The 26614-nt window shown below is 69.7% G+C and overlaps 14 protein-coding genes across 14 annotated transcripts; 6 read left to right on the plus strand and 8 right to left on the minus strand.

The window, feature by feature from the left end:
* Nucleotides 1-64: 64 nt before the first annotated feature.
* Nucleotides 65-1930, minus strand: MICPUCDRAFT_59311 (uncharacterized protein; the record flags this gene model as incomplete). The annotated part of the gene is made up of 1 exon (XM_003059962.1): nt 65-1930. The coding sequence occupies one exon, from the start codon at nt 1928-1930 to the stop codon at nt 65-67; it is 1866 nt and encodes a 621-aa protein (XP_003060008.1).
* Nucleotides 1931-2128: 198 nt separating this feature from the next.
* MICPUCDRAFT_44473 (uncharacterized protein) lies at nt 2129-3187 on the minus strand (the record flags this gene model as incomplete). Its single annotated transcript, XM_003059963.1, has 2 exons — nt 2129-2755; nt 2786-3187. 2 exons carry the CDS (start codon nt 3185-3187, stop codon nt 2129-2131), a joined length of 1029 nt encoding a protein of 342 aa, XP_003060009.1.
* A 382-nt stretch (nt 3188-3569) lies between these two features.
* On the minus strand, nt 3570-4890 carry MICPUCDRAFT_59313 (uncharacterized protein; the record flags this gene model as incomplete). Its single annotated transcript, XM_003059964.1, has 2 exons — nt 3570-4709; nt 4861-4890. The coding sequence occupies 2 exons, from the start codon at nt 4888-4890 to the stop codon at nt 3570-3572; spliced, it is 1170 nt and encodes a 389-aa protein (XP_003060010.1).
* Nucleotides 4891-4978: 88 nt separating this feature from the next.
* On the plus strand, nt 4979-5932 carry MICPUCDRAFT_59314 (uncharacterized protein; the record flags this gene model as incomplete). The annotated part of the gene is made up of 1 exon (XM_003059675.1): nt 4979-5932. One exon carries the CDS (start codon nt 4979-4981, stop codon nt 5930-5932), a length of 954 nt encoding a protein of 317 aa, XP_003059721.1.
* A 124-nt stretch (nt 5933-6056) lies between these two features.
* On the minus strand, nt 6057-8298 carry MICPUCDRAFT_59315 (uncharacterized protein; the record flags this gene model as incomplete). Its single annotated transcript, XM_003059965.1, has 3 exons — nt 7863-8298; nt 6990-7666; nt 6057-6927 (listed from the first exon to the last, which is right to left on the minus strand). The coding sequence occupies exons 1-3, from the start codon at nt 8070-8072 to the stop codon at nt 6057-6059; spliced, it is 1758 nt and encodes a 585-aa protein (XP_003060011.1). The 5' UTR covers nt 8073-8298.
* Nucleotides 7586-10242, minus strand: MICPUCDRAFT_59316 (uncharacterized protein; the record flags this gene model as incomplete). The annotated part of the gene is made up of 1 exon (XM_003059966.1): nt 7586-10242. One exon carries the CDS (start codon nt 10240-10242, stop codon nt 8290-8292), a length of 1953 nt encoding a protein of 650 aa, XP_003060012.1. The 3' UTR covers nt 7586-8289.
* Nucleotides 10243-10674: 432 nt separating this feature from the next.
* On the plus strand, nt 10675-11534 carry MICPUCDRAFT_49636 (uncharacterized protein). The gene has a single exon (XM_003059676.1). The coding sequence runs from the start codon at nt 10689-10691 to the stop codon at nt 11460-11462; it is 774 nt and encodes a 257-aa protein (XP_003059722.1). The 5' UTR covers nt 10675-10688; the 3' UTR covers nt 11463-11534.
* A 3-nt stretch (nt 11535-11537) lies between these two features.
* On the minus strand, nt 11538-14516 carry MICPUCDRAFT_59318 (uncharacterized protein; the record flags this gene model as incomplete). The annotated part of the gene is made up of 1 exon (XM_003059967.1): nt 11538-14516. One exon carries the CDS (start codon nt 14514-14516, stop codon nt 11538-11540), a length of 2979 nt encoding a protein of 992 aa, XP_003060013.1.
* A 496-nt stretch (nt 14517-15012) lies between these two features.
* MICPUCDRAFT_47668 (sulfate permease family) lies at nt 15013-16692 on the plus strand (the record flags this gene model as incomplete). Its single annotated transcript, XM_003059677.1, has 1 exon — nt 15013-16692. One exon carries the CDS (start codon nt 15013-15015, stop codon nt 16690-16692), a length of 1680 nt encoding a protein of 559 aa, XP_003059723.1.
* A 228-nt stretch (nt 16693-16920) lies between these two features.
* MICPUCDRAFT_59320 (uncharacterized protein) lies at nt 16921-17475 on the minus strand (the record flags this gene model as incomplete). Its single annotated transcript, XM_003059968.1, has 1 exon — nt 16921-17475. One exon carries the CDS (start codon nt 17473-17475, stop codon nt 16921-16923), a length of 555 nt encoding a protein of 184 aa, XP_003060014.1.
* Nucleotides 17476-17631: 156 nt separating this feature from the next.
* Nucleotides 17632-21643, plus strand: MICPUCDRAFT_47669 (uncharacterized protein; the record flags this gene model as incomplete). The annotated part of the gene is made up of 2 exons (XM_003059678.1): nt 17632-18213; nt 18398-21643. 2 exons carry the CDS (start codon nt 17632-17634, stop codon nt 21641-21643), a joined length of 3828 nt encoding a protein of 1275 aa, XP_003059724.1.
* Nucleotides 21644-21745: 102 nt separating this feature from the next.
* MICPUCDRAFT_59322 (uncharacterized protein) lies at nt 21746-23215 on the minus strand (the record flags this gene model as incomplete). Its single annotated transcript, XM_003059969.1, has 1 exon — nt 21746-23215. One exon carries the CDS (start codon nt 23213-23215, stop codon nt 21746-21748), a length of 1470 nt encoding a protein of 489 aa, XP_003060015.1.
* A 171-nt stretch (nt 23216-23386) lies between these two features.
* Nucleotides 23387-24469, plus strand: MICPUCDRAFT_59323 (uncharacterized protein; the record flags this gene model as incomplete). Its single annotated transcript, XM_003059679.1, has 1 exon — nt 23387-24469. One exon carries the CDS (start codon nt 23387-23389, stop codon nt 24467-24469), a length of 1083 nt encoding a protein of 360 aa, XP_003059725.1.
* Nucleotides 24470-25281: 812 nt separating this feature from the next.
* Nucleotides 25282-26324, plus strand: MICPUCDRAFT_27525 (uncharacterized protein). The gene is made up of 2 exons (XM_003059680.1): nt 25282-25405; nt 25555-26324. The coding sequence occupies exons 1-2, from the start codon at nt 25300-25302 to the stop codon at nt 26145-26147; spliced, it is 699 nt and encodes a 232-aa protein (XP_003059726.1). The 5' UTR covers nt 25282-25299; the 3' UTR covers nt 26148-26324.
* The last annotated feature ends 290 nt before the right edge of the window (nt 26325-26614 follow it).

The following is a 26614-nucleotide window of genomic DNA, read 5'->3' on the forward strand; positions in this document are numbered from 1 at the left end:
GCGGGGATTGAAAGCGAGGGGTGGGCGGAGAGACGCGACGGGAAAAGTCCTTAAGGATCGGCGTTCACCACGCCAACGCGGTCGTATGGGAACCAGTGTATAGAACGCACCTCAGCTTGTCCACGTCCTCCGCGTGCTGGAGACGCTCGGCATCGAACGCGCTCTCGTTTAAAAACACGGCGCCGTCGTTTCTCAGCGCCGCGCGCATGACGGGCGCCGCGGACTTCTTCAGGATGTTCACGATCGGCGCGTGAACGCCCGCGTCGAAGCACGCCTGCCACCCGGCGCGGCAGTTGAACGCCACCCTGCCGATCGCCTCGGCGGTCATCGCGAGCGTCTCGTGCAACTTCGCGGGCGCGACGGCCGGATGCGTGACGCGCAGATCTGGCTTTGGCTCGACCGTCGGCGGCGGCGCGTTGAAATCGCTCGCTGGGCGGTCTTGAAACGTCGACATCGTGTGTCCGATCTGGAGCGGATGTCGCGTCCCGCAGCAGTCCTCCACGTCCGCGTCTTCGTCGTCCGTGAGGTCGAACCGGCACGGATGTATACACGATCCACGGCCGTCCTTCTCTCGCGGGTCGCCGCCGGTGAAGTTATTCAGGAGCCACTGTCCGACCTCGTGCTTCACGAAGTCTTCCTCGTCGTCCATGAAACCGGTGACGTCGATCTCTCTGATTGTATTTCTCAAGTGCTCGAGCATCTTGTTGATCGTGAGCTCCTTGAGATCCGCGGACGACAGCTTCTTGTGGATTACTCGCACGATGTCCCTCTTCCGCCCCGGTTTCATCTTCTCCCACGCGCGTTTGGGTTCTTTCTCCGCCTTCTTGTTCTCCTCGCCAACCTTCCCCTCGGCTTCTTCGACGCCCCGCTTCGCGTTCAAGGATTTCATCACCTCTCTCGACCACGCCCGCGCGCGCACTTCGCGATCCCTCGAGCGCGCGGCGTTCGTCTCCGTCTCGAGATGCGCGGTCCCCGCGTGCAACACGCGCGCCAACACGGGCACGGCGGCGACGCAAAACGGCCTATACTTCGCGTCCCACGCCGCGCTGTTCACCACCTCGACCGCCGCGAACGCGACGCGATGCGGGTCGACGTCCGGCACCGGCGGCTCCTCCGCCGCGGTCGCGCACTCCGCGAGCGCGCCGTGACGTTTATTTTTCCTCGCCAGCGCCGCCGCCGCCGCCGTCGCCTCCACCGCGGGGACGCACGAGCTCAGGACGTCCACGACGTTGTTCATCCCGCCGATTCGGATCGCCTCGTCGCACCCTTCCGACGTGTTCAACACGCTCGACATCGCGTCCGCGACGGCCGCGAGCAGCTTCGGGTGGTGCATATTCTCCGACGTGAACAATTTTATCAGCGTGGGCACGACGCCGAGCTTCACGGCTTGGAGCTGAATGAGGTCGTCGCACGCGGCGTACGCGAGGCACGTGGCGACGTCCGGGAGCGCGACGTCCGCGGGGTCCATCTCCTCGAGCATGGCGATGAGCATGCCGAGCAAACCTTGCTTGTACGCCGCGTATCCGGTCTTCGTCTCGTCCCACAGCGCGAGCTGCCGCGTCCCGGTGGAGTTGTGGATGGACGAGATCTTCGCGACGAGCCGGGCGCGAATCTCCCCGCCCGCGGCCGCGCCGCGCTCGCGCACGTCCGCGCCGAGGTCCACGACCGCCTCCGCGGCTCGGATCGCGTTCGCTTTCAGACGCTCGCCGCCGTGGAAGTGGTTCTCGTCCCACGGGTGCGGCCAATCGTTCGCGGCGGGCGGGCCCGCGCGGTTCAACGCGCGGTTCACCTGGTCGGGGCTCGACTCGACGAAGCACACGCCGTCCTTCGATCGCGTCGGGCCCTCGTCGTCCGCGCCGACGCCGTAGGTGACGTACCGGATCCCCTTCCGTCGCTGCCCGTGGGCCGCGTCGGTGGCGTCGTACTCCATCCCGCGCGACGTCAGTCGGTAGGAGGAGTGGGGAGCGGCGCGCCGCGAGAATGCGGGCCGCGGACCTACCTGAAGTCGTGGTTTACGGCACCGCCACCGACGCGCTGCAGATGCAGGTTGTGGTACTGATGAGCTGAGTGTTGATGACACACTCGGCGCGATACGATCAACTCCCTATGACTACGTCCCCACCCCCCGCTAAGGAGGCTCCGGCACTTTCTCCAGCTCCTGCTCTAACTGCGACAGCGACACCCCCGCGCTCCCGCGCTCGGACGCGACCTGTTGCCCCTCCCCCGGCGACCACCCGGTCATGTACAACACCTGAAACGTCGCCTCCACGCCCGCCTTTTCCAAGTCGCTCTCGTTCTCCACCGCGGGAAACATCGTCGCGTACGCCGCCGCGACCGCCGCCGCGGTCCCGCGCCTCACCGGTCCCGGTCGCCGGCTCGCGCTCGCGTTGCCCTCGCCCATGAAACGCACGTGGTCGATCAGTTTCATGACGTTCGGATACCTCATCGTCAGCGTGTCCACGTCCACCGCCGGCAGCGTCATCCCCGCGCGCGTGAGCAGGTTGCCGCAGTCGCGGACCCTCGCGAGCGGCGACACGCGCTGCGAGACCCCGCCCTCGCGCTCGAGCTCTCCCACCGCGCACGCGATCCGCATCTCGCGCATCGTCTCCCCGCCGAACACGGACGCGAGGAACAGACCGTCCGGCGTCAAGGTTTCGCGCGCGCGCGTCATCGCGCCCGGGAGGTCGTTGGCCCAGTGCAGCCCGCACGCGGCGACGACGACGTCGACGCTGTTGGGCTTGATCGGCAGGCACTCCTCGTCCGCGTGGACGTAGTGCAGCCGCACCGGGTTGCCCTCTTTGTTCAGGAGCGTCTGCGACGGCAGCGAGCCGCCGGCGGGCTCGTCCCGCTCGTCGTCGTCGCCGTCGCCGTCGCCGTCGCCCGCCGCCGGGAACGACGCGGCGGCGCGCGCGCGCGTGAACTTCAGCATGTCCATCGACACGTCCGTCACGACGACGGTCTCCACGTCCGCGCGCTCGCGCATGAGAAGTCCGACGACCGCGTCGGAGGCGCCGCCGAGGACGAGCACCCTCGGGAACGCGCGCTTCACGTCCGCGAGGCGGTCCAGCGTGCGTCGCGCGATCTCTTCGAGGAGCGGATCGGTGGGATCGTTCGACGGGTGCGTCGCGCGCGCGTACGCCGCGCGGTCCCTGTGCGCGGCGACGACCGCGCGGTCGAAGACGAACATGCCGCCGTCGTCCTTGGCGTTTTTCGCCGCGAGCGCGGCGGCGCGCGCGCGCGCGCGCTCTTGCGCCGCTTCGACGTCGAGAAACTCCGTCGCGGACGACGACGACGACGACGACGACGCGAACGCGAGCGCGCGCGCGGGGATGGCGAGCGCGGCGTCCGTTCGCGTCCTGCGCGGGAGCGCGGGAGCGCGTCCTCCGAACGCGAGGCGACGGAGCGCCGCGGTCGCGGCACGCCGTGTCGCCATCGCGCGCGCGAAGAAGATGTGCGCGAGTCGACGTGGCGTGGCGGTGGTTCGAACGCGAACAACTTCTTTTCGAGTCGCGATGAGGCGATGAGGAGCGTTACGAGAGTTTAAGCTCACGAGTCGTATCGATGAGGCATCACACGACGTACAGCGGGTCGATGGTGAGCGGCTCGTGGCCCTCCGCGACGTGCACGTCGTCCTCGACCCCCGTCCTCCGGTCCTTCGACGGCGGCGAGCACGTCAGATGATTCACCGCCGCCGCGCGCGCCCCCGGGTTCTTCGCCAAAAACGCCTTCAGATCCCACTCGCGTCGCTGCGTCTCCGCGCCCTCGCTCACGACGATCGGCTTCTCTCCCGCCTGCTCGAACAACACGAACACGTACCGATGCGTCCCCTTGGGCGGCACCGGGGGCTCGTACGGCACCGCGAGGCGAGGCACCGCGAGCGGCGCGGTCGCCGCATTTCCGCCGTGCGTCGTCCAGACGGCGTGCAGGTACGGCGCGTTCGCGCCCGGCGTCGCGCCGTCGCCCGGCGCCGGCTCGGGCGCGTCCGGGTCGAACATGATCACCGCGCGGTGCTTCGTGGGGTCGAGCGGTGGGCGAATCGCGCTCCACGACACCGCGGGCGGCGGGTTCAGCACGAACGCGTCGCGGCTGGACTGGAAGTGCTCGCCGGGGACGACGTCGTGGTTCGCGTACGTAACCGTCAACGTCGGCAGCGCCGCCGCGTTTTGGACGCCCGCGTTGACTTCGAGAAACTTCGCCACGGTCGCCGCGCTCGACGCCGGGCGCGGCGCGGGGGTCGTGGCGGCCTCCGTCGTCGTCGTCGTCGTCGCGGCGGCGGGCGCGGGGGGGCTCGGGACCTCTCCCCATTTCGTCGGGTCGACGATCGGGATCACTTCGCCGCCCAGCCACGCCGCCGCGCCCGCGCCGAGCGTCGCCGCCGTCGGCGCCGGCGCCGGCGCCGCGCCGTCGTCTCGCAACTCGTACCTCCAGTACAGGTAGAAAGACGCGCCGCCTATCACGAGGAGGAGGCATATGAGGCATATGTATCGCTGCACGCACCGCTCGCACGCCATGCGGCTCATGCGCCGCTCGCTGACGTCCATGTCCGACTGCATCGACTCGTTGTTCACGCGCGCGGAGAGGACTTTGTTTCGCTGGCCGTGCAGCGCGGTGAGGATCGCGTCCCCGGCGTTCACCGCGTTGGACGCCGTGGACGTCGTGTCGTCCAGGGTTTTCGCGCCGTATTTGCCGTTGGCAGGTTTGTTGAGGAGCTGCGCGTTGGGGTGGGCGGACGGGGGGCGGGAGAGGTCAGGACGGGGCGCGGGCGATCGTCATTCATTCGGCCAGGGCGAGCGAACGCGCCCTCGGTCGATCCGATCCTTCGCGAGGGGCGGAGGGGCGCGGGCGCGCGAGAAGACGCACCGGGAGCTCCTCGGGGCCGCCTCGTCTCATCGTGCCTCGCGCGTCGGTGGTATCGTCGTCGCCGTCGTCGAGTCGTCGCGAGATCGACGTCTCTCTCGCGTGCGGGCGCGCGGAACGAATGGCTGGGGGTTACACGGGCGCGGCTCTCGGACTCGCCGCGCCAGCTGCAACAGAAAAATGCTGCAACAGAATGTTAACCAAAACCGCGACGCCCTCGGTCTCCGTGCGCACAGCTCGATCGCCGCCAGCGCGCACGCGGACTCCCGTCGCGAGCATGGCGTCGTCGTCGCTCCGTATCGATGCGCTCGCGCGCGTCGCATCCACGCCCGTGGCGTCGCGTCCTCCGCGGGGACGCGCGACGCCCCCCCGCGTCGCGCGAACGACGACCGTGGAGACGATCTCCTCTCCGCGCGGTTCCGACGCGTCCGCCCCCGGCCGCCGCGCGTCCCTCTTCGGCCTCGCCGCCGCCGCCGCTGCGGCGACGTCATCGCGTCCACCGCGCGCGCGCGCGGAGATATCGACGCCGAAAGGGTACGACGACCCGGTGGTCACCCCCGGAGGTTTCAACGCGTGGGCGTCCACGAGCGATGCCATCGGATGCGCGTACGTCATCGAGTGGCCGTCCGGGTGGTGCGCGCTCTCGGACCTGAGCTCCGCGCGGACGGTCGGCGTGGACGCGTCGTTCAAGAACCCCGCGGACGAGGCGTCCACGCTCGCGGTGTTCGTGTCCGACGTGCCGGTCGGGCAGCGAAGCGTCGCGGATCAAGGGAGCCTGGACGCGCTCGCGAGAAGCCGCGCGGACTCGGCGCCGCGGCAACAGAACATCGGCAAGCGGAAGCGGAAGACGCCGCTCGCGAGCGGGGGGGGCGACGCGCTGACGTACGACATCGAGACGAAAGTCGGCGGCGGCACCGCCGGGCGGTTCGGCGCCGCGGTCGAGCTCGTGTCGATCACGGTCGTCGGAGGGAAAGAGTATTTGATACGAGCGACCGCGTCGGCGTCTTCGTGGCCGGGGGAGAAGGCGAGGCTGCGACGCGCGGTGGAGAGCTTCGCGTTCACGGGGAAGTGTTAGATTAGTTTATGAGTAGTAACGACGTAGTCGTAGTCGTCGTCGTCGTTTCAACGGGACGGTTAAACGGTAAGACGTCGTCGACGTTCGTCTATAAAGCGCTAGCTAGTAACTCCGAGAGTAGGTCCTACGGCGGCGGCGGCGGCCGGGCTTGGTAAAACAACAAGTACGCCTGCGCGGTCGCGACCGTGATCGGGTCCGCGCGCGTGACCTGATGATCGTCGCACCGGAACCACGCGCCCTGCCACTGCACGTACGCGATGTAATGCCCGCTGTCGCTGCCCTGCCCCGAGTGCACGACGACGGCGAAGAGGTCGTAATTTTTTGGGTCGTCCGCGCCGCCGCCGTCGCTCATCGGCGTCAGCCTGTTCCCGTACCGCTCCCGGATCGCGGTCGACGCGCAGTAGGCGCGCATGGGCAAGACGAACGGGAACGAGACGTGCGATTCGATCTTCGAACCGCCGCCGTCGCCGTGCGCGTTTTGTTTCTTCGCGCCGCCGTGCTCGAAGCGTTTCAAGTGCAACGCGAGCGTCGGCGGCAGGCGTCGGATCGCCATCTGCTTCATCTTCGGCGTCGCGGTGTCGCCGCAGCGCGCGCACGGAAACACGTCGCCGTCGATCGAGAGCGTCTCCGGCCGCGCGAACTGTCTTAAGCACCCTTCCAGGGTTATCCCGGGCCCGCCGCCGCTGCCGCCGCCGCGGCCTTTCCCGCCGCGTCGCCCGTCCGCGCCGAGAGGCACCGGGACGTCCAGCGACAGGCCCACGGTCGGGTCGTTCACCGTGGACGTGTGCCCGCACCGCTTGCACGTCACGTCCGATCGCAGCGACCCCGCGAACGCGCGATGCAAGACGCACTCGCAGTATTCCGACCTCGCGGGCGGCGCCTGCGGATTCGCGCCGCCGTTCTCGTCGGGCGATTTCGGCGGCGCCGCGGAGATCTCGCCCGAGCCCCCGGCGCCGGCGCCGGCGCCGGTCTCCGCCTTCGCCGCCGCGCCCTCGCTCGCCGCTCGTGCGCGTCGTGCTGCCGATGCTTCGCGAGGTGCTCCGAGCTCTGCCGCCACCACGAGTGCAAAAACGCGCTCGGGACGATCGGCTCGCCGCTGCCGCTGTACGCCTCGCCGACGAGGCCGTCGAGCTCGCACGCGAGGCAGTGCTCGTCCTCCGCGCTCGCTGCGGCAGTCCATCGCTCGGCGCGTTCTCTCCCGCACGCGTGTCGGTTGTGCCCGTCCCTCAGGAAAAACCCGCCGACGTTCGGCGCTCGCACGACCGCCTGCATGACCGTGCTCAAGAAGCACGTGTTCCCTAAGTTCGCGAACCCTCTGAGCCCTCTCGGGACGCCGTGCGCGTTCACGGACGCGAGCGGCGCGCCCCCCGCCGCGTGCACGTCCATCTTCGCGAGCTGCGTCCGCGGCGTCGTCTTCTTCCGTTTCTTATTGCTCCCGCCTTCCTCGCCCGCGATCGCGTCGCCGTCGCCGTCGCCGGCGGCTCTCTTCTCGGCGCCGCCCGTCGTCGCGCCCACGCCGGTCGCGACCGCGGCGACGCCGTTCACGGTCTTGTCGAACTCCAACGCGTACACGTAGGTGGAGCACGCGGCGCAAAACAACTCGGCGCGCTCGACGTCGGCGTACACGCAGTGCGCGTTGACGGTGTTCGTGGACCCCGCGGGCGGCGGGGGTTGGGATTTCATGTGCGCGGGGGCTTGCGCGCGCGTGCAGAGCTTCGCGCAGCCGAGGCACGCCTGGGGCGGGGGGGTGGGCGGGGACGGGCGAGGTGAGGGTCGTTCGTTCGATCGTTCGTTCGATCGTTCGGTCGATCGATCGGCGGTCGCGCGATCGGCGGGGATGGCGGGGACGTCGCGGGCCCCACGTCGGTTCGGCTCGGTTCGCGTCGCGTCCGTCGCGCGAGCGGAGTCGAGAATATCGCCTCCGACGCACCATCGTCGCGTCCATCCTCGTCTTCGGCATCTGCCCTGGGAACTTCGCGGCGAGGCAGCACCGCGCGAGCGGCGCGAACACCCTCGTGCCGCCGTGCGCGAGGAAAGTTTTCAGATGCGAGCACTGCCCGAGCTGCCGCGGCTTCGGCTTCGGGCCTCGGGTCTTCTTCCCGGACGCGACCGCGGGCGGGGTCGTCGCCGTGCCCGTCATCTCGCGCGCGGACGACGCTCAGAACCGCGGCGGCGCCCCCGGTCGTCGTCGCGCGGCCGGCGATATGTGCGACGCGACGGCGAGAGATTTATTGGAATGGACCTTTCGCGCGGCGGGCGGGAGGGCGGCGAATGTTTTCTCCGAGTCTGCCCGGCGTAGTTGCAGGTTCCCTTTACGACGATAAGCTAGGTCTGTCTGTATAAGGCGGGCACCCTGCTCACACGTCCACGGCGTCGTCCTCTTCCTCCTCCCCCCCCTCCTCCTCCGCGTCGTCGTCCTCGTCGTACGACGCCGCCGCGGCCGCCGCCGCCGCGGGAAGCCACAACTCCACGCGCGCCACCCGCGGCGGCAGCGACGGCAACGCGTGAAATATCCCCCCCGCGTCCTCCACCAAACTCCGAGCAATCTTCAAACTCCGCGTCTCCCCCGCGCTCTTAGCGTCGAGATCCAACCCGTCCACCGCGTCCGCCAACGCCCCCGCGCGACAAGAGTCGTCGTCCCCGTGCGCGGTGACGGACGCGGCGACGACGACGCCGCCCTTGGCGCCGCCGTTGGCGCTGACGACAACCGTCACCTCCGCGCCCTTCGGCGCCGCCACCAGCATCGCGTCGATCACGAGCGCGAGCGCCTCGTGGACGTCCCTGCTGTCCGCGGCGACGAGCGCCTTGGTCGGCGGCGGCGGGAACGTCGCGGTCATCGTCACTCCCGCGGGTTTCGCGAGCACCTCGGACGACGCGAGCAAACCGGCGACGATGGGCGTGACGTCGCACGACGCGCCAATCGCGCCCCGAGTCGTCGTCGACGTCGTCGTCGACGTCGTCGTCGACGTCGTCGTCGTCCCCGGCGCGGGCAACAGCGGCGCGCGCCTCGCGCGCTCGCCGCTCGGGAGCCCCGCGCTCATCCCCCTCCTCTGACCCAGACCCGCGGACCCAGACCCGAGTCCGCGCGCGCCCGACGCGAGCTCTTCCACGGCGCTCGCCGGGTACAACGCGCTCTCGAGCTCCTCGGAGAGCGACGCCAACGTCTCCCCCTGCGCGAGCATCGCCTCCGCCATGTCCCGCGACGGCGTGTCCGGCTTCAGGTGCGACGAGAGCATCCCGCCGAGGGTTTTCAGCGCCGTGAGCGGCTCCTTCGCGGCGTACGTGAACCCGGCGACGCGGCGGTCGCTTCGCACCGCGGCGGCGGTGGCGTAATCCGCGCGGCGGTGCATCGCCCACGCGGCGACGATGGCGCGCGCGGCGGCCGTCAGCGCCGCCTGTCTGCGGTCGCCGAACACCTCCGCGGTGTCCGCGGCGTCCTTCGCGCCGGCCGCTTCCTCGAGCACCTCCACCTCGGGCTCGGACTCGAACCCGATGCTGCCCTCCTTGGCGCGTTTGGCGCGCGTGCGCGCGCTCACCCTACGCTTCCACCCGCCCCCCTCCGGCATCTCGCCGACGAGAAGGCCGACGAGGGCGTTATCGCGGCTCAGCGGGACGACGAGCGCGTTCGTGGACGGCAGCGCGAACACGCGCTGCTTCACGAGCAGCGCCTCCGCGTTGGTCTGCTGACTCGTCGTCGTCGCGCCGCCCTCGACGTCGAATTCGTCGACGGAGCCGTCGAACGACCCGCCGCGGCCGCTCAGCGTGATGGCCTGCGACGTCTCCGCGGCGGCGTCTCGCGCCGCGTCGCCGCCACTCTCGCCGGAGAGGCGCTCGAGGGAGTGCGCGTAATCGCCGTCGTCGTCGTCCTCGTCGTGGTCCTCGTTCCAGTTCTCGCCGGAGCTGCTGTGGGGTCGCCGCTTCGGGTAGCACGACACCTCCGCGAGCCGCAGCGACCCGGCGTCGTCCTCGGCGCGGAGGTAGAGCATCGCGCGCGCGCCTCTGCCGAGCGCGTGCGCGACGAGCTCCACCTGCGAGTCGAGGTACTCCGCGAACACGTCGTCGTTGCTGTCCACGATCGACAGCGCGGCTTTCTCGCTATCGCTCGTCCTCGCGCCGCGCGACGGCGACGACGTCGACGTCGACACGACGGGCTCGTCCAGGGAAGATCCCACGGCGGAGTCGACGCGGAGACGCGACCCGCGACTCGGCGGCGGCGGCGCGACGCGGGATCGCGCGCGGACGGCGTGCGCGCGCGCGTGAGGGCGCGCGAACGACGTCGACGCGGTCGCGAGGACGCGCTGGCACGACATCGCGCGCGGAGGAGGAGGACGGAGCGCCGCGGGGTGGGGGATTACAGACGCGGAGAAACGCGCAAGATGTTCCTTCCCCCGAAACGTGTCGAAACGCGGGAAGACGACCGGGCGCTCGACGTCGTCCGCGCGCGTTCGCGTCCCGCGCGCGACGCTCGGCGCGATGTGTCGGTCGCGTGAAGCGCGGCGCGAGGTCTCGGTGCGGTTTCGAGGCTCGCGCGCGCGCGCGTCGGTTGTGCGCGGCGCGCCCGACGCGGTGACTGTGCGAATGCGCCAGCTCAGCGATTTCGGATCTCGGTTCAACGCGGGCACGCGATTGGCTGCGATCAGTTGATCGCTCCTGTCCGTGCCGTGCCGTGCCGCGGCTTGAGCCGTAGCCGGCCTGCTGGCGCTTCCGATAAAAATGCCGAGACGGGATGTCATTTCCATCAGCGCGTCGTCCAATCATGTCCACGTCGCGGTGGTTCGACGCGATAGACTCCTCGACGCCGTTCCACGCCGAGGTGTGGTCCCACGCCGACGCGCAGACCGTGCGCGACAGCGCGGCGTGGGACGACTTGGCCGCGAACGCGATCAGACGGGCCCCGTCGGAGGCGTTCGCGAGCAGATTCAAGACGTACTTCGTCAGCGATTACGTCTTCGTCGAGGACTTCATCGACCTCCTCGCGCGCGCGCTCGCGTCGTCGCGCGACTTTGAGCACAAGAAAGTCCTCGGCGCGTTCTTGCACTTGATCTTACAGGGCGAGGCGAGCATCTTCCGACGCAGCATGAAGAAGCTGTGGGGCGTGGACGCGGACGCGATAAAGCGCGATCCGACGTCCGCGGGCGCCCTCGCGATCGCGTCGACGGACGTGCCGCGTCGGATGTCCGCGTTCCTGCGACGCGTCGCGGACGACGGCGACCACCTCGCGCGCGTCGCCGTGATCGCCGTCGCGGAGGCGCTGTACTTGCACTGGGGGAAGCGCGTGACGACGAACTACGTGATCGCCGTGAGCTTGGGCGTCGGCGCGGACGGCGTCGCCGACGACCGCGAGCTCTACGCGACGTGGTGCTACCCTCTGCACGCGTCTGACGAGTTCGAAGCGTGCGTGTGCGCGTTCGTGGAGGCGTTCAACGCGAGCTGGAGGGACGCGGGGGAGGAGAGTCGCGAGGCGTGTCGCGGGGTCGTCGCGGAGATGTTGGAGTTAGAGGTGGAGTTCACCGCGCTGCTGCTCGCGTGACGAGAAGCGGGCGGGCGGGCTGCGGGGGGTTTCGCGCGACGCGCACATTTTTAATTTCATCATCTCCGCGCGTCGTCACCGACGGTGCCTGTTCTCCTCCGCCGCGCGCATCGCCTGCGCGATCCCGACCAACCGATCCAACGCCGCGCTGAAAGTCGGGCGGCGTTCCGGCTGCGTCGCCCAGCACTCCATGAGCAACCGAACGTAGCTCGACGGCAGCGCCGGCGACGCCGGCAGCTTCGGCCGCTCGCCGCGTAACAACGTCGCGACGATCTGCATCGGCGAGTGCCCGCGGAACGGCTCGTCCCGGGTCAAGCACTCCCACATCACGATCCCGAACGAGTACACGTCAACGCTGTTGTTATACGCCTGGTTATCCAGCAACTCGGGGGCCATGTACGGATACGTCCCGACCAGAGTGAGGAGGTTCGACGTCGGCCCGTGCGCGCGCGCGAGGCCAAAGTCCGCGACTTTGATGCACCCGCTCTCGTCCAAGAGCAAGTTCCCGGACTTGACGTCGCGATGGATGATGCTCCTAGAGTGCAGGTACACCATCCCGCGCGCGGTGTCCGCCATCCACCGCAAAACGTGCGCGGCGGTGATGTTCTGCCTGCGGTTGTGTAACACGCCGTACAAGGAACCGTTGGAGCAAAAGTCCATCACCAGGCACAGATCCGGACCCGTCGTGCACGCGCCCAGAAACTGCACGACGTGCTTGTGCCGTAAACCGCACAAGACCCTGAGCTCTCGTCGGAAGTCCTCCGCCGCCTGCGGCTGCGACGGGTCTAATCTCAGCCGCTTCACCGCGACGTCCGTACCTTGGTAATTCGCCTTTAACACCTCGCCGAACGCGCCGGTGCCGACGCGCTTGCCGAAGACGATGGCCTCGATCGGAATCTCGTCGAACGACGCCTCCGGAACGGGCGATCCGCCGCTCGGGGTGCGCTGGTGTCCCGCGCGCGGCGTCGGGACCGCGGGCGCGAAGTTCGGAGGGATGATGTTCAGGTTCTGCGGCCGGTTCTTCATCGGGATCGGCGGCGGCGGCGCCGTCGGCGCGTCGTCGAAGTTCGCCCACCCCTCCATCGGCGCCTGCGTGCGTTGCGGCTGCGGCGGCGGCGGCGGCGCGGGGGGTTGCTGCTGCCGCGCGGACACGAACTGCTGCGACTGCTGCAACTGCGACTGCTGCGGCTGCGGCGGCGGTTGCTGCTGCAGCTGCTGTTGCTGCTGACCGCCCCACCCGCCGCCGTTCCCGCCCCACCCGCCCATGGCCGCGGCGACGCCGCCGCCGCCGTTGGTCCTCGACGCGGCGTTCATCGACATCGGCGGCCCCGCCGTCGGCGGCGGGCGCTGCGAGTTGATCCCCGCGGGCGCGATGTCCTTGAACATCGTCGGTGCCTTCGCGTCGAACACCGCCTCCTGCTGCGTCGTCGGACGCACCGCGGTGAGCTCGAACGCCGCGAGCGACGCGGCCATGTCGAGCGCCTTCTTCTCTTGCGACGGCGTCCTGTTGTGCCCGCCCGTCGCGACGCCCGAGCGCATCCCCGCGCCGCCGCGTCCGGCGCCCCCGCCCGGGACCGTGCCGCCGGCGATGGACGTGGACCCGCTGTACCCACCGAAGATGGGCGGCCGCGGCGTCGCCGCGGTCGTCGCCGCCGCCGCGGAGACCCACCCCGCGCCGTCGTCGAAGTCGATCAGCGGCGCCCCCGCCGTCGGCGCGTTTCGCTCGTTCACCCCGCCCGGGGAGAAGACCACCGGCCAACCAAAGTCCTCCGCGCTGGCGCCGCCGTCGTCGCGCGCGCCGCGCTCGCGCTCGTTTCCGCCCTCGGACGCGGACGCGTACTCGTCGTCGCTCGGGTACGCGTCGAACGGGGACACCTCCCTCGCGCTCGCGGGCGGCGGCGTGTGCGACGACGGCGGTCCGAACGAGCTCGCGATCATGCTCGCCATCGCGGCCCTCCCTTCTTTGCTATCGAAATTCGGCAGCGACGCAGGGAGCTCGAGGAACCCGAACCGCTCGCCGCCCTCGCCCTCGCCGAGCCACCCGGGCGGGAGCGCGGGGTCGCCGCCTTCCTCGACGAACGCGAGCATCATCGCCGGCCGCGCGCGCGCCTCCACGAACGTCGCTCTCAGCGCGCTGTGCTCCATCTCTAACCGCCGCGCTTCCTCTCTCGGGAGCCCGCCCTCGCCTCTCCCTCCCGGCCCGGCGTTCTTTAACCCGCCCGCGCCGTACTCCGCGAGCGTCGCGGCGACGTACACCGCGGCGCCGTGAAGCAGGTGCGCCTCCACGGCGACGAGTTTCCCGACGTGCGCGAGCAGTCTATGCCACTGCAACGCCGCCAGCGGGGGATCCCTGGGTAAGATGTCCGCCGCGACGTCCAGAGCTTCTCTGCAGCAGCTCCCGAGCGAGAGCATCGCGCTCAGGGACTGCGCCGACACCGGGTCCGGCCGCGCGTTCGTCGACCTCTCCGCGTCGAACGAGTAGTTGTTTTCAAACGCGCGAAAGTCTTTGTGGAACCGCGCCTTCGCGCTGAGCATCTTCGCGTACGCGACGATGAGCCTTCCGCAGACTTGCGAAAGGCCGTACTCGCCCCCCATCTGTCCCGGCCCCCAGTGCGCTTCCACGAGCATGAAGTGATCGAGCCACTGGCACGTCGCCGGCAGCACCGACGGCGATCCTTTTTGCATGAGCTCGTGCACCGTGCTCAGCACCTTGAGCGTGATTATCGGCGAGTTCAGCAGAGGGCACCGCGACAGCGCGAGGATCGCCTCCTCCGCGGCCGCGGGGGATCGCCACGACTCGTCGACGAGTCGTCGCGTGTGCTTGCTCTTCGGCGGTCCGTCCGTCGGCGCGGTCGCCTTGACGACGGACATCTCGACGTAGGAGAGGTTGGCGATGAGCCGCTTCACGACCTCGCGCTTGCGCTCCTTCTTCACCGGCGGGTCCGGCGCCGCGATCTCGCGGTTCATGTGAAAGTTTCCCAGGGACCCGCTGTTGACGCGCGACAGCGCCGAGTTGCCGGGGTTATGCCGCGGCGGCGGGCGCACGTCGTCCATCCTATTATATTCCTCTCGAGCCCACCGCTTTAGGACGCGCGCCCCGTCCCGTCGTCGCGACGCGCGCGCGCTCGATTCGACGCTCGATTGGACGCTCCGCGCGCGCCGCGACGCTCCCGGCGCGGACGCGCGGAAACGCGAAGGATGCGACGCGACGACCCGAGTCGCGCGCCTCCACACGCGCCCCGCGGCCACGTATCTGAGCGCACGATCTCGTTTCCCCTCCTCTTTAAACGGCGTTGGTTCGGGCCGCGTTCAACAAACCGGGTGCGGTGGGTGGTGGGCCGCTGTGCCGGCGCGCGTCGTGTGCGCATTTGCACTCGTCACGGCGCGTACTGTAGTACGCTGCGACCGACCGGACCAAACAGCTCGAACGGATGAGAAAAAGCGCTGCTCGCTTTGCTTTTTTGAGCAGTCTTCGCGATCGGCGGAACCCTACGGCTCCCTGGTGCTTCGTCACTCGGCGCGGCACCAATCGCCGCCGATCCCGCTCGAGATGGCGCCCGTCTCCATCGCGCAGTCGCGCGCGTTGATCGCGGGCCGCCGCGTTCGCGACGAGCGGCGCGCGCGATCGAACGCTCGCGTCGGCGCCGCGACGAGCCGCCGAACAAAAAATATCTCGTCCACCACAATCGCCGCCGTTTGGCCTCCTCGCGATGGCGCGCTCCTCCGCGCGACCGCGGGCGTCGCGGTCGCGACCCCCGCGGCGGCGCGCGCGCTCCGCGGATCGACGATCGGCCAAACCGCGACGAGAAACTCGCGGACGACGCGACGGATCGTCCCCACCGCGGTCGCGGCCGCGTCCGGGGGGGATGATGCGTCCGCCGACCCGAAGGAGACGAAGAGGATATCGAAGACGGACATCAGCCGCGACATCCTCGCGGGGATCTCCACCGCGTGCGTCGCGATGCCGCAGTCCTGCGCGTACGCGTTCCTCGCCGGCACGGGCGTGAAGTGCGCGGTCATGGCCGCGGCCGCGTGCTCGATCCCGTGCGCTATCCTCGGCTCGTCGAGGTACATCCAAGTCGGTTGCCTCTCGCTCGGCGCGTTGCTCACGCGCGGCGCGCTCCTCAACAACGGCTTGATCGGCGCGACGGAGGTGTACGTCATGGGCGCGTCGTGCCTCGCGTTCTACGCCGGGTGCACGCGGATCGCGCTCGGGTTGGCGAAGATGGGGAACGTCATCACGTCGTTGCCCGTGAGCATCCTTCAAGGATTCGTCAGCGCCGCGACGTGGATGGTGTTCTTCTCGCAAGTCCCCGCGATGGTCGGCGCCACGGCGCAAGGGCCGATGGCGGGGAACTTCCTCACCGCCGCGCTGTGGCTCGCCGCGCACCCGCTGTCTTGGGACTTTGGTAGCGCAGGGATGGCGGCGCTCACGTTTTTCATCATGCTCAACGGCGGCAAGGTGCACAAGCTCTTCCCCTCCGCGCTCGTGTGCTGCATCGTCGGCTGCGTGCTCGCGACGATGGGCGTGAACGTCGGCACGTGCGTCGGCGCGATCCACGTGAACTTGAGCACGCTGTGGCCGCCCGCCGCGTTGGAGATCCCGAGAGCGCTCGCGACGAGCCTCCTCGTCCCCGGGATCGCGATGGGGGTCATCACCTACCTCGAAGGCGCAGCCGTGTGCCGGATGTGGGCGGACAAAGACGGCGAGGAGTGGGACTCGGACAAAGAGCTCATCGCGCAGGGCGTCGGGAACATCGCGTCCGCGGCCGCGGGGGGGATGAACGTCGCGGGCGTCATCTCGCGCAGTAGTTTCGGCATCATCGCCGGCGCGAAGACGCGTCTGTCGCATTTCGTCACCGGCGTGTGTCTCGTCTTGTTCGTCATCACCGGCGGCGGCGAGCACCTCGACGTGTTACCGAAGGCTGTCCTCGGTGCGCTCGTCGGGAGCGGCGTCTTGCCGCTTCTCGGTCCCACGGAGAAGATGAAGCCGCTGCTCGGGAAGGAGAGCTTCTTGGGGCAGCCGTACGAGGTGAAGCGGGACTGCGTCATCTGCTGGGCGACGGCGTTGTTCACGTTCACGGCGAAGCCCACGTTAGACATCGGCCTGTACCGCGGGTGCTTCTGCGCGCTGCTGTTCTTCTGCTGGGAGAAGTGCAACGCGAACTTCGAGAGGGCGAAGGCGGAGGAGGAGGCGAAGAACAGCGGGGGCGGCGCCGCCGCGGCGTGAAACACGTCGAAGACCCCTTTTGTACCACTGACGAACGAATGCCTTGACTGTATAGACGAGTTGATCAGCATATGTAATTTGAGGTTTCGATGATCTCAATCACGGACGGATTACACACTATAGGGCCTACTACGTGTAGTAATATCACGCGAAGCGACCACGCGAGTCGAAGCGCCGCCCGCGGACGCGTCGTCCGACTGAATTTGGATTTGGATTAATCCGCGCCGCTCACGAGGAGAAGCACGGTCCTCCCTCGACCGGGACCGCGTTCGGGATGAACCCGAAATCCTCCACCTGCCCGAGGAGGCAGTATACACCCCCCAGCGCGAGCAAGTACGCGAGCCCCTCCGCGAGCCCGAGGACGCCCCCCGGACCCTCGGGAAGTCCCGAGCCGGTCCGGACCTTCTTCACCGCGCTGTACGCGACCAGGGCGCAGACGTAGAGATAGCTGAGACCCTCCGCGGCGCCGACGAGCCCGCCCGGGCCCGGCGGGAGCCCGCACCCGGTGTGCCGGAGCGTGTACAGGCTGTACCCCATGATCGCGCACGAGACGCACCCGCCGACGCCGACGATCGCCTGCCGCCGGAGCTCGCGGTCGTCCCCCGCGAGCGCGTCGCGCGTCCGCGACGGGCTCACCTTCGCGAGGTCCTTGTCCAGGTCCTTGAGTCCCGCGACGACCGGGTGGGTCGCGACGCGGCGGGCGCGCGTCGGCCGCGAGGCGACGCGCGCGATGCGGAGCGCGCGCGGGGGGACGACGCGAGCGGCGAGGAGGGCGGACGACATGGCGCCGGCGACGTGCGCTCGCGCGTGTGACGTGGCACTCGGCACCGATCGCGATATTAAGTTGAGTCTCCGACGCGATCGACGCGCTCGATGTTACTCCCGCGGTCCGCCGCGCCGTCGAGCGATCTCGCGCGCGCCACAACGATGAGCGCGGACATGGAGGTCGACCCCCCCCCCGGGTGGGCCGCGGACGTGGAGACGTTCGTGTCTCCCGACCGATCCATCCCGGAAGCGTCGCGCGCGGACGCGTCGCGCGCCGTCGTCCGGCTCCTGCGCGACGGCGCGATCTCGTTCCTCGACCTCCTGCGCGGCATGGAGTCCGCCCTCGTGACGACGGAGGACGCGCGACGCGCGCGCGGGGTGCTCCTCCTCGCCGAGTCCGTCGCCGGGTACGCCTCGGGCGCGCCCGACGGCGCCGACGACGCGTCGCGGTCGCCGCGTCCGCTGCCCGCGAGCGCGGCCAACCTGCTGTCGCAGTACTTCACGTCCAAGCTGGACGACTTCGCGGTCGTCCGCGCGGCGCTGCTCGGATGCGCGGCGATGCTCCGCGCGCGCGTTTCAGTTTCGCCCGAAGAAGGGACGAATCCGGGATCCGTCCCTCACGCGGATCCCGGCGCGATGACGACGACGACGAATCCGAAGACGACGCCCGCGGTGACTCGACTCGCCGCGCTCGACATGGCGGACCGCTTCTTCGACGCCGTGCACGTCCCGAGCCTCGTGCAGGCGGATCGCCAGGTGCGTTCTATACACTGGTCCCCATACGACCGCGTTGGCGAGGTGAACGCCGATCCTTAAGGACTTTGCCCGGCGCATCTCTCCGCCCACCCCTCGCTTTCAATCCCCGTCCTCGACGCCTTTGAACTCCACCTGACGCCTTTGAACTCCACCCCGACATCGCTTTGTATGGAATGGCCCTCAGCGAAGCTACGAGCTGCTGATCGCGCTGCTGTCGCACGCGGGCGCGGCGGACGAGCCGGACGCGGTCGGCCCGCCGCTCGGCACGTCGACGCCGTCGGAGCAGCTCGAGTGCGTCGTCGCCGCGTGCGACGGCGAGAAGGACCCGCGGTGCGTCCTCCTCGTCTGCGAGCTCTTCCAGGCGTTGCCCCGCGCGTTTTGCGGCGCCGAGGGCGACGACGCGCGCGCGCTCTCCAAGCTCGACGCGCATCGCGCCGCGTTCGCCGCCGCCGCGGAGACGCTCTACGACGTCGTCGCCGCGTACTTCCCGGTGTCGTTCCGCCCGCCGCCCGGCGACGTCGTGCGCGTCACGCACGAGCAGCTCGCGGCGACGTTGCGAGGCGCGATGTGCGCGTCGAGCGCGTACGCGCCGTGGGCGGTGCCGCACGTGTTGGAGAGCGTGGACGGGTCCAAGCCGGGGCTGGTCGTGGACGACGCGCTGGCCGCGCTGGCCGCGTGCGGGAGCGCGTTCGGGCGGCGCGCGATGGCGCCTCACATGCGCGCGACGTGGGGGGCGCTGCGGAGGGTGCTGCTGAACCCGCCGCAGGGCGGGGAGGATCTGAACGCGGAGGGCGTCGCGCGGTGGGCGACGAGGATGTTCGCCGCGGAGTGGGCGACCGGGGGGGGCGGGCCCGGGCGCGTCTCGCTCGTGGACTTGGCGCTGGAGGATTCGTGCTTGAAGGACGCCGCTGCCGCGTTGTCCCCGAGCGGCGTGAGCGAGGATGGGGAAGAAAACGAAAACGCGGAGAAGAGCGGCGGGGGGTGCTGCGGCGGGAGCGGGCACGATCACGACCACGACCACGACCACGGCGGCGGCGGCGGCGGGTGCGGCAACGCTCGACCCGGCGGCGGCGCGACCGAGGGCGCCGCCGCGTCCGCGTCCGAGGTCACGAAGCGCGGGCACGCGCTCGTCGCGGGCGCGGGCCGCGTCCTCGGCGCGGTCGCCGCGTCTGGCGTCGCCGCCGCGTCCGCGGCGATCGCGCGCGGGTTGACCCCGCTCCTTGACGCGGCGGGCTTGGGACCGACGGGCGACGTGGAGCGCGTGAAGCCCGGCGTCGCGCCGCTGTTGCTCGTGCTCGCGATGCCGACGATCTCCGGCGCGCTCGACGGCTCCATATTCGGCGGCGGCGAAGAAGAGACGGGGACGGGGACGATCGGCGGGGCCCAGGGCGTGTTGGGCGCGTGCGGGCCTCGGCTCGCGGGTCTGTTCGCGGCCGCGGCGGCGAAGACGATCAAGGGCGCGGGCGCGTTGACGCGAGACGACGGCGTCGAATACGTCGAGGACGAGGAGGAGGCGTTCGTGGACGCGTCTGACGGCGCGATTCTCGGCATCGCGGGCCTCCGCGCGCTCACCGCGTTCCCCACCGGGCACGGGCTGTCGTCCGGCGACGGCGCCATCACCGCGATGCGCGCGCTTGTGGACGCGGCGACGCGGCCGGACGACCCGCCGCCGGCGTTCGCATCAAGCGCGGCGAACGACGAGGAAACGACGGCGTACCTCGCGTACGTCGGGGACGACGTGCGCCGACGCGCGGGGGAGGCGCTCGGCGCGGCGGCGGCGTCGACGCGGGATCCGGACATGGCGGCCGCGGCGATAACGCACGCGCTGCCGCCGTTGATGAAGCTGTGCGAGGAGTGCGCGGGCGGCGCGGCGGCGCGGGCGTTGGCGGCGGCGGCGCGCGTCGCCGCCGTCTCGTCGGCGGCGCGGAAAGTCGCGACGCCGATTTTGTGCGCGTTCGCGACGCGGCCGCGGGACGCCGCGGCTTTTGACGCGGAATCGTGGCGCGCGCTCGTGGACGCGCTCGCGGGGACGTCGGATACGGCGTCGACGACGTCCACGCCCGGGATGCTGCAGCGTGCGGCGACGGACGCGGAGGGCGCGTCGCCGGAGGAGGACGCGGCGGCGGCGGCGTTGGCGACGACGTTTCTTTCTCCTCGCGCGCCCGCCGCGCCCGCCGGGCCCGAAGACGCTTCCGCTTCCGCTTCCGCTTCTGACGACGGCGTCGTGCGACTCGTGCGCGCCGCGGTCGCCGCGTGCGCGGTCGAGACGCAGGAACCCATCGTCGCCGCGGCGATCGAGATCGTCCTCGCGGCGCGCGAGCGTCGCGAGGAAGACGGCGCGTTCAAAGCCGCGGCGGCGGCGCTCTCCGCGACGCGTCCGACGACGCGCGTCCCGTCGTGCGTCGACGCCGTGCGCGCGCTCGTCGCCGTCGCCGTGGACGACGCGTCGTCCGAAGACGACGCGACCGCGGCGTCGCACGCGGCGAGCGCGCTGATGCACAAGCACGGCGGCGCGGCGGACAGCGCGCTGGGCCCCGACTCGGGCGTCGGAGCGGCGAAAGCCGCGGGCGCGTTCGCGGCGTTGCGATCGCCGCGCGGCGTCCGAGTCGTCGGCGGCGTGCTTCGCGCGCTCGCGGCCAGGAACGACGCGACCGCGCCCGCGCTCGCGGCCGAGCTCGCGTCCTCGCTCGCGTCGGAGGATCGCGAGCTCGCCGCGGGCGCGGCGAAGGCGCTCGGGGCGGCGCTGTCGCCGAGCGGCGGCGGACCGGGCGTCGCGAAGACGTTCCACGGCGTCGAGAAGCCGCTGTTCCGTCAGAAGCTCTTCTCGACGACGCTGCCGTCGATCCTGACGCCGCTGCGCGCGGGCGCGGCCGACCTCGCGCATCGCCCCGCGCGCCTGTCCGCGCTCGTGCACCTCGCCGCGCACGCGCCGACGCCCGCGGTGCTGCAACGCGGCGACGCCGTCGTGCCGCTGCTCGCGGAGGCGATGCGCGCGCTCGCGGATCGCGAGACGCCGTTCGCGGATAAAGACGCGCTCGCGTCCGCGATCACGCTCACCGCGTCTTTCTTGAGCGACGAGCGCGCGAGGGACGTGCTGCACGCGCACGCGGACGAGCACGGTGGGGGGATCATCGACGCGTTGTGCGCGTTGGGCACGGCGAGCGCGGCGGGGCGCGCGCGGCGGCGAACGAAGCCGGACGAGCGCTTCGCCGCGGGGGACCCGACGATAATGTCCGCGGTCGTTCGCGAGACCGCGCTCGAGGCGCTCCTCGCCGCGGTCGCGTTGCCGTTCAGCGCGGTGTACCCGCAGAGGAAGGCGGTCATGAAAGCGGCGACCGCGGCGTTGGACGACCCGAAGCGACGCGTGCGGATGGCCGCGGGGAGGTGTCGCGAGGTGTGGCGCAAGTTGGATCCGAAGTGCGCGTATTAGTAGACGATGAGAGAGTTTTGGACGAGGACGACGCTCTGGAGGTACACTGCTACACACCACGACGCATACCGTGTATAACGAGCGAGCGTGACAATAACGCTCTCACGGTATGCGTTCGCCGATCTCCCCTGAGCCCTCCCAGTCCGCCCCCACGCGATCGCTGCTGAAAATCGGCAGCCGGTTTCGCATGTGCACGCGGTCGATCGCCCAGTTCACATCCGCCGGCAGCGGTCGGATATCTTTCCCGAAATACTTGAGCGTCTCGTCGAGCTGTTCGAGGCTCGTGTGCCCGATGAGCGTCGTCGTGACGAGCGCGCGGTCGCGGCACCACCTGAGCGCGAGCTCCGTGAGCGACATCCCGGCCTCTTTCGCGATCTTCGCGTACTCGCGCGTCGCCGCCTCCGCGGGGCCGGATCGATACCGGTATAACGTCTTCCCCCAACTGTAGTCGTCCATGCGCCCGCGCGGGTTATCCAGGAGCTTCTCCGCGAGCTTCGGGTCTCGCGCGTTGTCGACTGCGGCGGGGACGTCGAGGTATTTCCCGGTCAAAACGCCCCCAGCGAGGGCGTTATACGCCATGAACCCGACGTTCTCGTTCGTCGGCGACGACGCCTCGGACACTCCGTTCTCTTCCGACCGTCGGTTGATGATGCTAAAGTCGCCTTGAAGCACGCACGGCGGATACTTCCCGATCGCGCGCGCCGCGTACACGCTCGCGGTGAGCCCGTACGCGTTATCGTTGCACATCCCCCACCCGCGAAGCTTCCCCTCGTCGATGAGCTCCCCCGTCGCCTCCGCGATCTCCTCGAAGCTCGCGTGGTTCCGATACCACGGCGCCGCCTCCGTCTCCTGATGATACTGCAGCGATTGCCCCCAGTTGCTCTGCGGCGTGTACCTCGCCGGCCAGTGCAGCGTGTACACGTCCACGTAGTCCGTCCCGAGGCGCCGCAGCGACCCCTCGAGGTCTTTCTTGATGTTCTTCTTCGTGACGTTGCCGCCGCCGGTGATCTTCGTCGCGATGACGAGCTTCTCTCGGCGCGACCTGTCCTTCTTCATCCAGCTCCCTATGATCCTCTCCGTGTCGCCCTCCGGCCTCGAGCGGTCCGACGGGATCGGGTACTGCTCCGCGGTGTCGAGGAGGTTCACGCCGCACTCCAGCACCGCGCGGTCCATGAGCGCGTGACACAGCTTCTCGTCCGGGGAGTTGAAGTCCGCGCCTCCCCATCGCTGCGTCCCGAGCGCGAACTCGCTGACGAGGATGTCCGTGTCCCCCAAGCGCTTCCGTCGCATGCCGTCGACGACCTCCGCGACCTCGTTCGTCGAACCGACGTTCGCCGCGCCCTGGGAGAACCCGCCCGCGTTCGCGCTCGACGACGCGCCCTTCGCGGCGTTCGACGGCTTATCACCGCCGAACGGGAAGAGCGAGCCGAGTCCGGCGGCGACGACGGGCGACGCGACGACGGTCCGTCGCGCCGGTCGCGGCGTCGACGCGCGTCGCTCGTCCGTCGCGCGCGTGGACGGCGCGCGCTTGAACGCGCCGTGCACGCGCGATGGCGTCGAGAGCGCGTGCATCATGGCGTGGTGCGCTCGAGGGAGTGCTGACGTAGAACACGAAACCGATGATGCCGACGTGATGAGGCGCGACGACCGCTCTCATCATCGTCAGATCTGACGCGGGCACGTCTCTCGCTCTCGCGGCGACGTCGAGCGCACAAGCGCCGACGCGGCCGCCCGTCGTCGGGGATGACCGAGGAGGGCGAGGCTCTGCCGGCGGCGAACGACGCCGGCGGAGGCGCCGCCGCCGACGCGAAGACCCCCAAACCCGCCAGAGGAACCAGAGGCAAGGGCGGCGGTGCGACGGGATCGCGCGCGGGCCGATCGCAGCGCGCGACGCCGCCGACGATGCCGTACACGGGCGCTCTCGCGGGGTGGGCCGCGTCCGCGCCGCCGCCGACGTCGATGGGGCTGGGTTTAGGATTAGGGCTAGGGATGATGCACACGCCGCCGCCGATGTTCAACGGCGGCGGCGGCGGAGGAGGAGGAGGAGGAAGAGGAGGCGCGTCGGTTCCGATGCATCCCTCCGCGCTCCGGTACGCGGCGCACGCAATGACCACCGGGAAGATGGACGTCGGGCACGTCAACAAGCGCCGAAGAGTCGGCTCGAGGCACGCGCCGATTCCGCTGGACGATAACGCGCTGAAGCCGTGCCTGTTCTGGCGGAACGGCCAGTGCAAGAACGGCGACGACTGCGGGTACCTCCACGGCGACTCCCCCGTGCGATGCCAGACGTTCAACACCAAAGCGGGGTGTCGATTCGGCGACAAGTGCGCGTTCAAGCACGTCCGGGGACCGCTCGTCGTCGACGAGGTCACGGACAGGGACGACGTCGACGGAGACGCCGATGGTAACGGCGGCGCGAATCCGAATCCGAATCCGAATCCGTTCGCGACGCACGCGAGCAACTGCGGGTGCGACTCGTGTCACCCGCCGCCGCCGGTCAAGGTGCGGTACGTCGCGCGCGGCGGGGGCGGCCGCGGCGACCGCGGCGACGACGGGAGCGACAGCGAGGACGGCGAGATTCTGGAGGTCGTGGAGGATCAGGGTCTCGAGGACGGGTCGCACGTCGTGGGGGAGCGGACGCTGAGCGCGGAGGAGGTGGCGGCGCGTGACGAGACGCTCACGAAGTGCTCAGGCGCGGTGTCGTGCGGGGAGACGACGCGGCATTGGGCCGAGTTTTTATCTGGCGGCGTCGGCGGCGCGCACAAGGGGCGGCCGTCGAACGGGCTCGTGCCGTTCTGGAAGAAGGACAACGAGCGCGGGAATTAGATTAACTGATAGCTAGCGAGTTATGCTTTAGGGGTGGTTTTGTCGTGAAATCATGACACGACTACGTGTTGTTGCTAAGTTGTTTTGGTGGTACATCTCGCCTCGTCGTCGCTCCTCCGCGCGCGATCGACCGCTCGCTCGCTTAGAACCCTTCCTTGCGGTTCTTGCCGTGGTACAGATCGTCGAGCCCTTTGACGAGGAGACCAGTCGCGACGCCCGCGAGCGTGAGCGGGATCGCGACGGACGTCAGCTTATCCTGCGAGTAGGCGAAGAGAGAGAGAGGAAGCGGCGTGAGTGAGTCGTCGGCGACGATGATGATCGGGCGACGAACCGAACGCGGCCCGTTGGCTGCGCGAATCCTCCGAGCGCGCGCGGGGAGGTCGAGTCGGGTTCCGTGCGCGCACCAGGGAGCCGCCCTTCAGGTGGATGAGGCCCTTGGAAGCCTTGAGCGCCTGGAAGAGGAAGCGAGGACGAGGGAGCGGGGTCGCGCGTCAGCGATCGCGTCGCGGCTCGCGGGACGAGACGAGGGGGCACTTCTTTTTAGGGTTCGCGCGCGACCGTCCGCGCGGGCGCTCGCGCGGCGCGCGGCGACGCGGCGAGCGCCGGGTTCGAGCGCGGGAGCGACGCGCACCTTTTGGGCCGCGACGACACCGGGAGTTCCGGACATTTTGACGGACGCGACGACGAGACCCTTCGCGCGTGCTTCTATGAGACCGCGAGGCGTATCTTCGAGGCATTCAAGAAGCAGGCCGCTGGCGAAATCGCGCACGTCCGACCGAACACGCCAGTTGTTACCCCCACTTTCGGGCGCGCGCCCTCGGCCGCGCACCATGGGTCTCTTCGGGATGTTCAAGAAGAAGGACCCTAAGGACATGGTACGGGAATGGCAGAGTAAGCTCCGGGCGGAGATGCGGAACGTCGACCGACAAGTCCGAGGTGCGCGCGCGAGAACTCCAGATGCGTCCGCCGGCGACGCGACGCGCGAGCGAGGGGCACGGTGCCTTTCGTCGTGCCTCCAGATTCGAGACCGCTGACCTCCCCCGATCCCGCCCCCGTCCTCCCGCCCGCGCGCGTCGCCCTCGCAGACATCCAGAACGAGGAGAAGAAGGTCCGGAAGAGCATCAAAGACTGCGCGAAGCGGAACGACATCAAGTCCATGCGCGTGCTCGCGAAGGAGGTGGTCTCGTCGCGAAAGACCGTCTCGAGGCTGTGCCAAAACAAAGCGCAGATGAACTCGGTGTCCATGATGCTCTCGGAGCAGCTCGCGACGGTGAAGTCCGTGGGGCACCTCACGAAATCCACGGAGGTGTTGAAAGCGATGAACGCCCTCGCGCGCAACAAAGCCGCGAATGACACGATGCGAGAGATGTCCAAAGAGATGATGAAGAGCGGCCTCGTGGAGGAGCTCGTGGAGGAGGCGTTCGAGGACATGAACGGGGGCGCGGAGGACGTGGAGGAGGAGAGCGAGAGCGAGCTGAACAAGGTGTTGGCGGAGATCGCGGGCGAGAGCGTGGCGCTGATGCCGGAGGCGGGGAAGGCGCCGGTCCCGGTCGTCGCGGCGAAGAAGGCGAGGGAGCCCGCGGCGCCGACGCCCGCGGAGGCGGAGGCGGAGGCGGAGGACGACGAGCTCGGCAACCTTCAGGCGAGGCTGGACGCGATACGACAGGAAGCGTCGTGAGCGCGCGTTCGCGGTCGCGCACGGCGGCGGCGCGTTCGCGACGGAGGTGGTGGCGGCGGCGGCGGCGGCGTGCTGTAACGTGCGTCGTCGAGTCGAATCCAGTCGCGATCGCGCGTGGGTGGTGGCCGCGCTCTGAGTTCGACAACCAGCTGAGTAAACAAAAAAAAATCATCAGCGAAACGGCAGCGGCGGTAAGGTCACCGACTCCGCCGCGCGCATCGCGTCCTTCCTCGCCTTATCCATCGCGATCTTCGCCTTCACGACCTGCACCGCGGTACCCTCCTTCTCTTTCGTCCTCTGCGCCACGATCCCTTTCGCTTTCTCGACCTCCGCGCTGACCGCGGTGAGCCGCAGCGCGATCTTCTCTCGCGCCTCGAGCTTCGCGTCGAGCGCTCGCGTCGCGTCGGCGACGACGGCGCGCGCGGCGGCGACGTCCTCGTTCGCGCGCGTCGCCTCGGTCTGCGCCT

Source organism: Micromonas pusilla, assembly GCF_000151265.4.
Source record: "Micromonas pusilla CCMP1545 genomic scaffold MICPUCscaffold_7, whole genome shotgun sequence".
In the NCBI taxonomy this organism is placed as follows: Eukaryota; Viridiplantae; Chlorophyta; class Mamiellophyceae; order Mamiellales; family Mamiellaceae; genus Micromonas; species Micromonas pusilla.

What these genes read in the sequence shown, in the direction of transcription:
- MICPUCDRAFT_49636 (XM_003059676.1), top strand. Translation starts at nt 10,689, where the DNA reads ATGTCCACGTCGCGGTGGTTCGACGCGATAGACTCCTCGACGCCGTTC.
- MICPUCDRAFT_27525 (XM_003059680.1), top strand. Translation starts at nt 25,300, where the DNA reads ATGGGTCTCTTCGGGATGTTCAAGAAGAAGGACCCTAAGGACATGGTA. An exon ending in CGTCGACCGACAAGTCCGAG is followed by an intron (nt 25,406 to 25,554) that starts GTGCGCGCGCGA and finishes TCGCCCTCGCAG; the next exon opens with ACATCCAGAACGAGGAGAAG.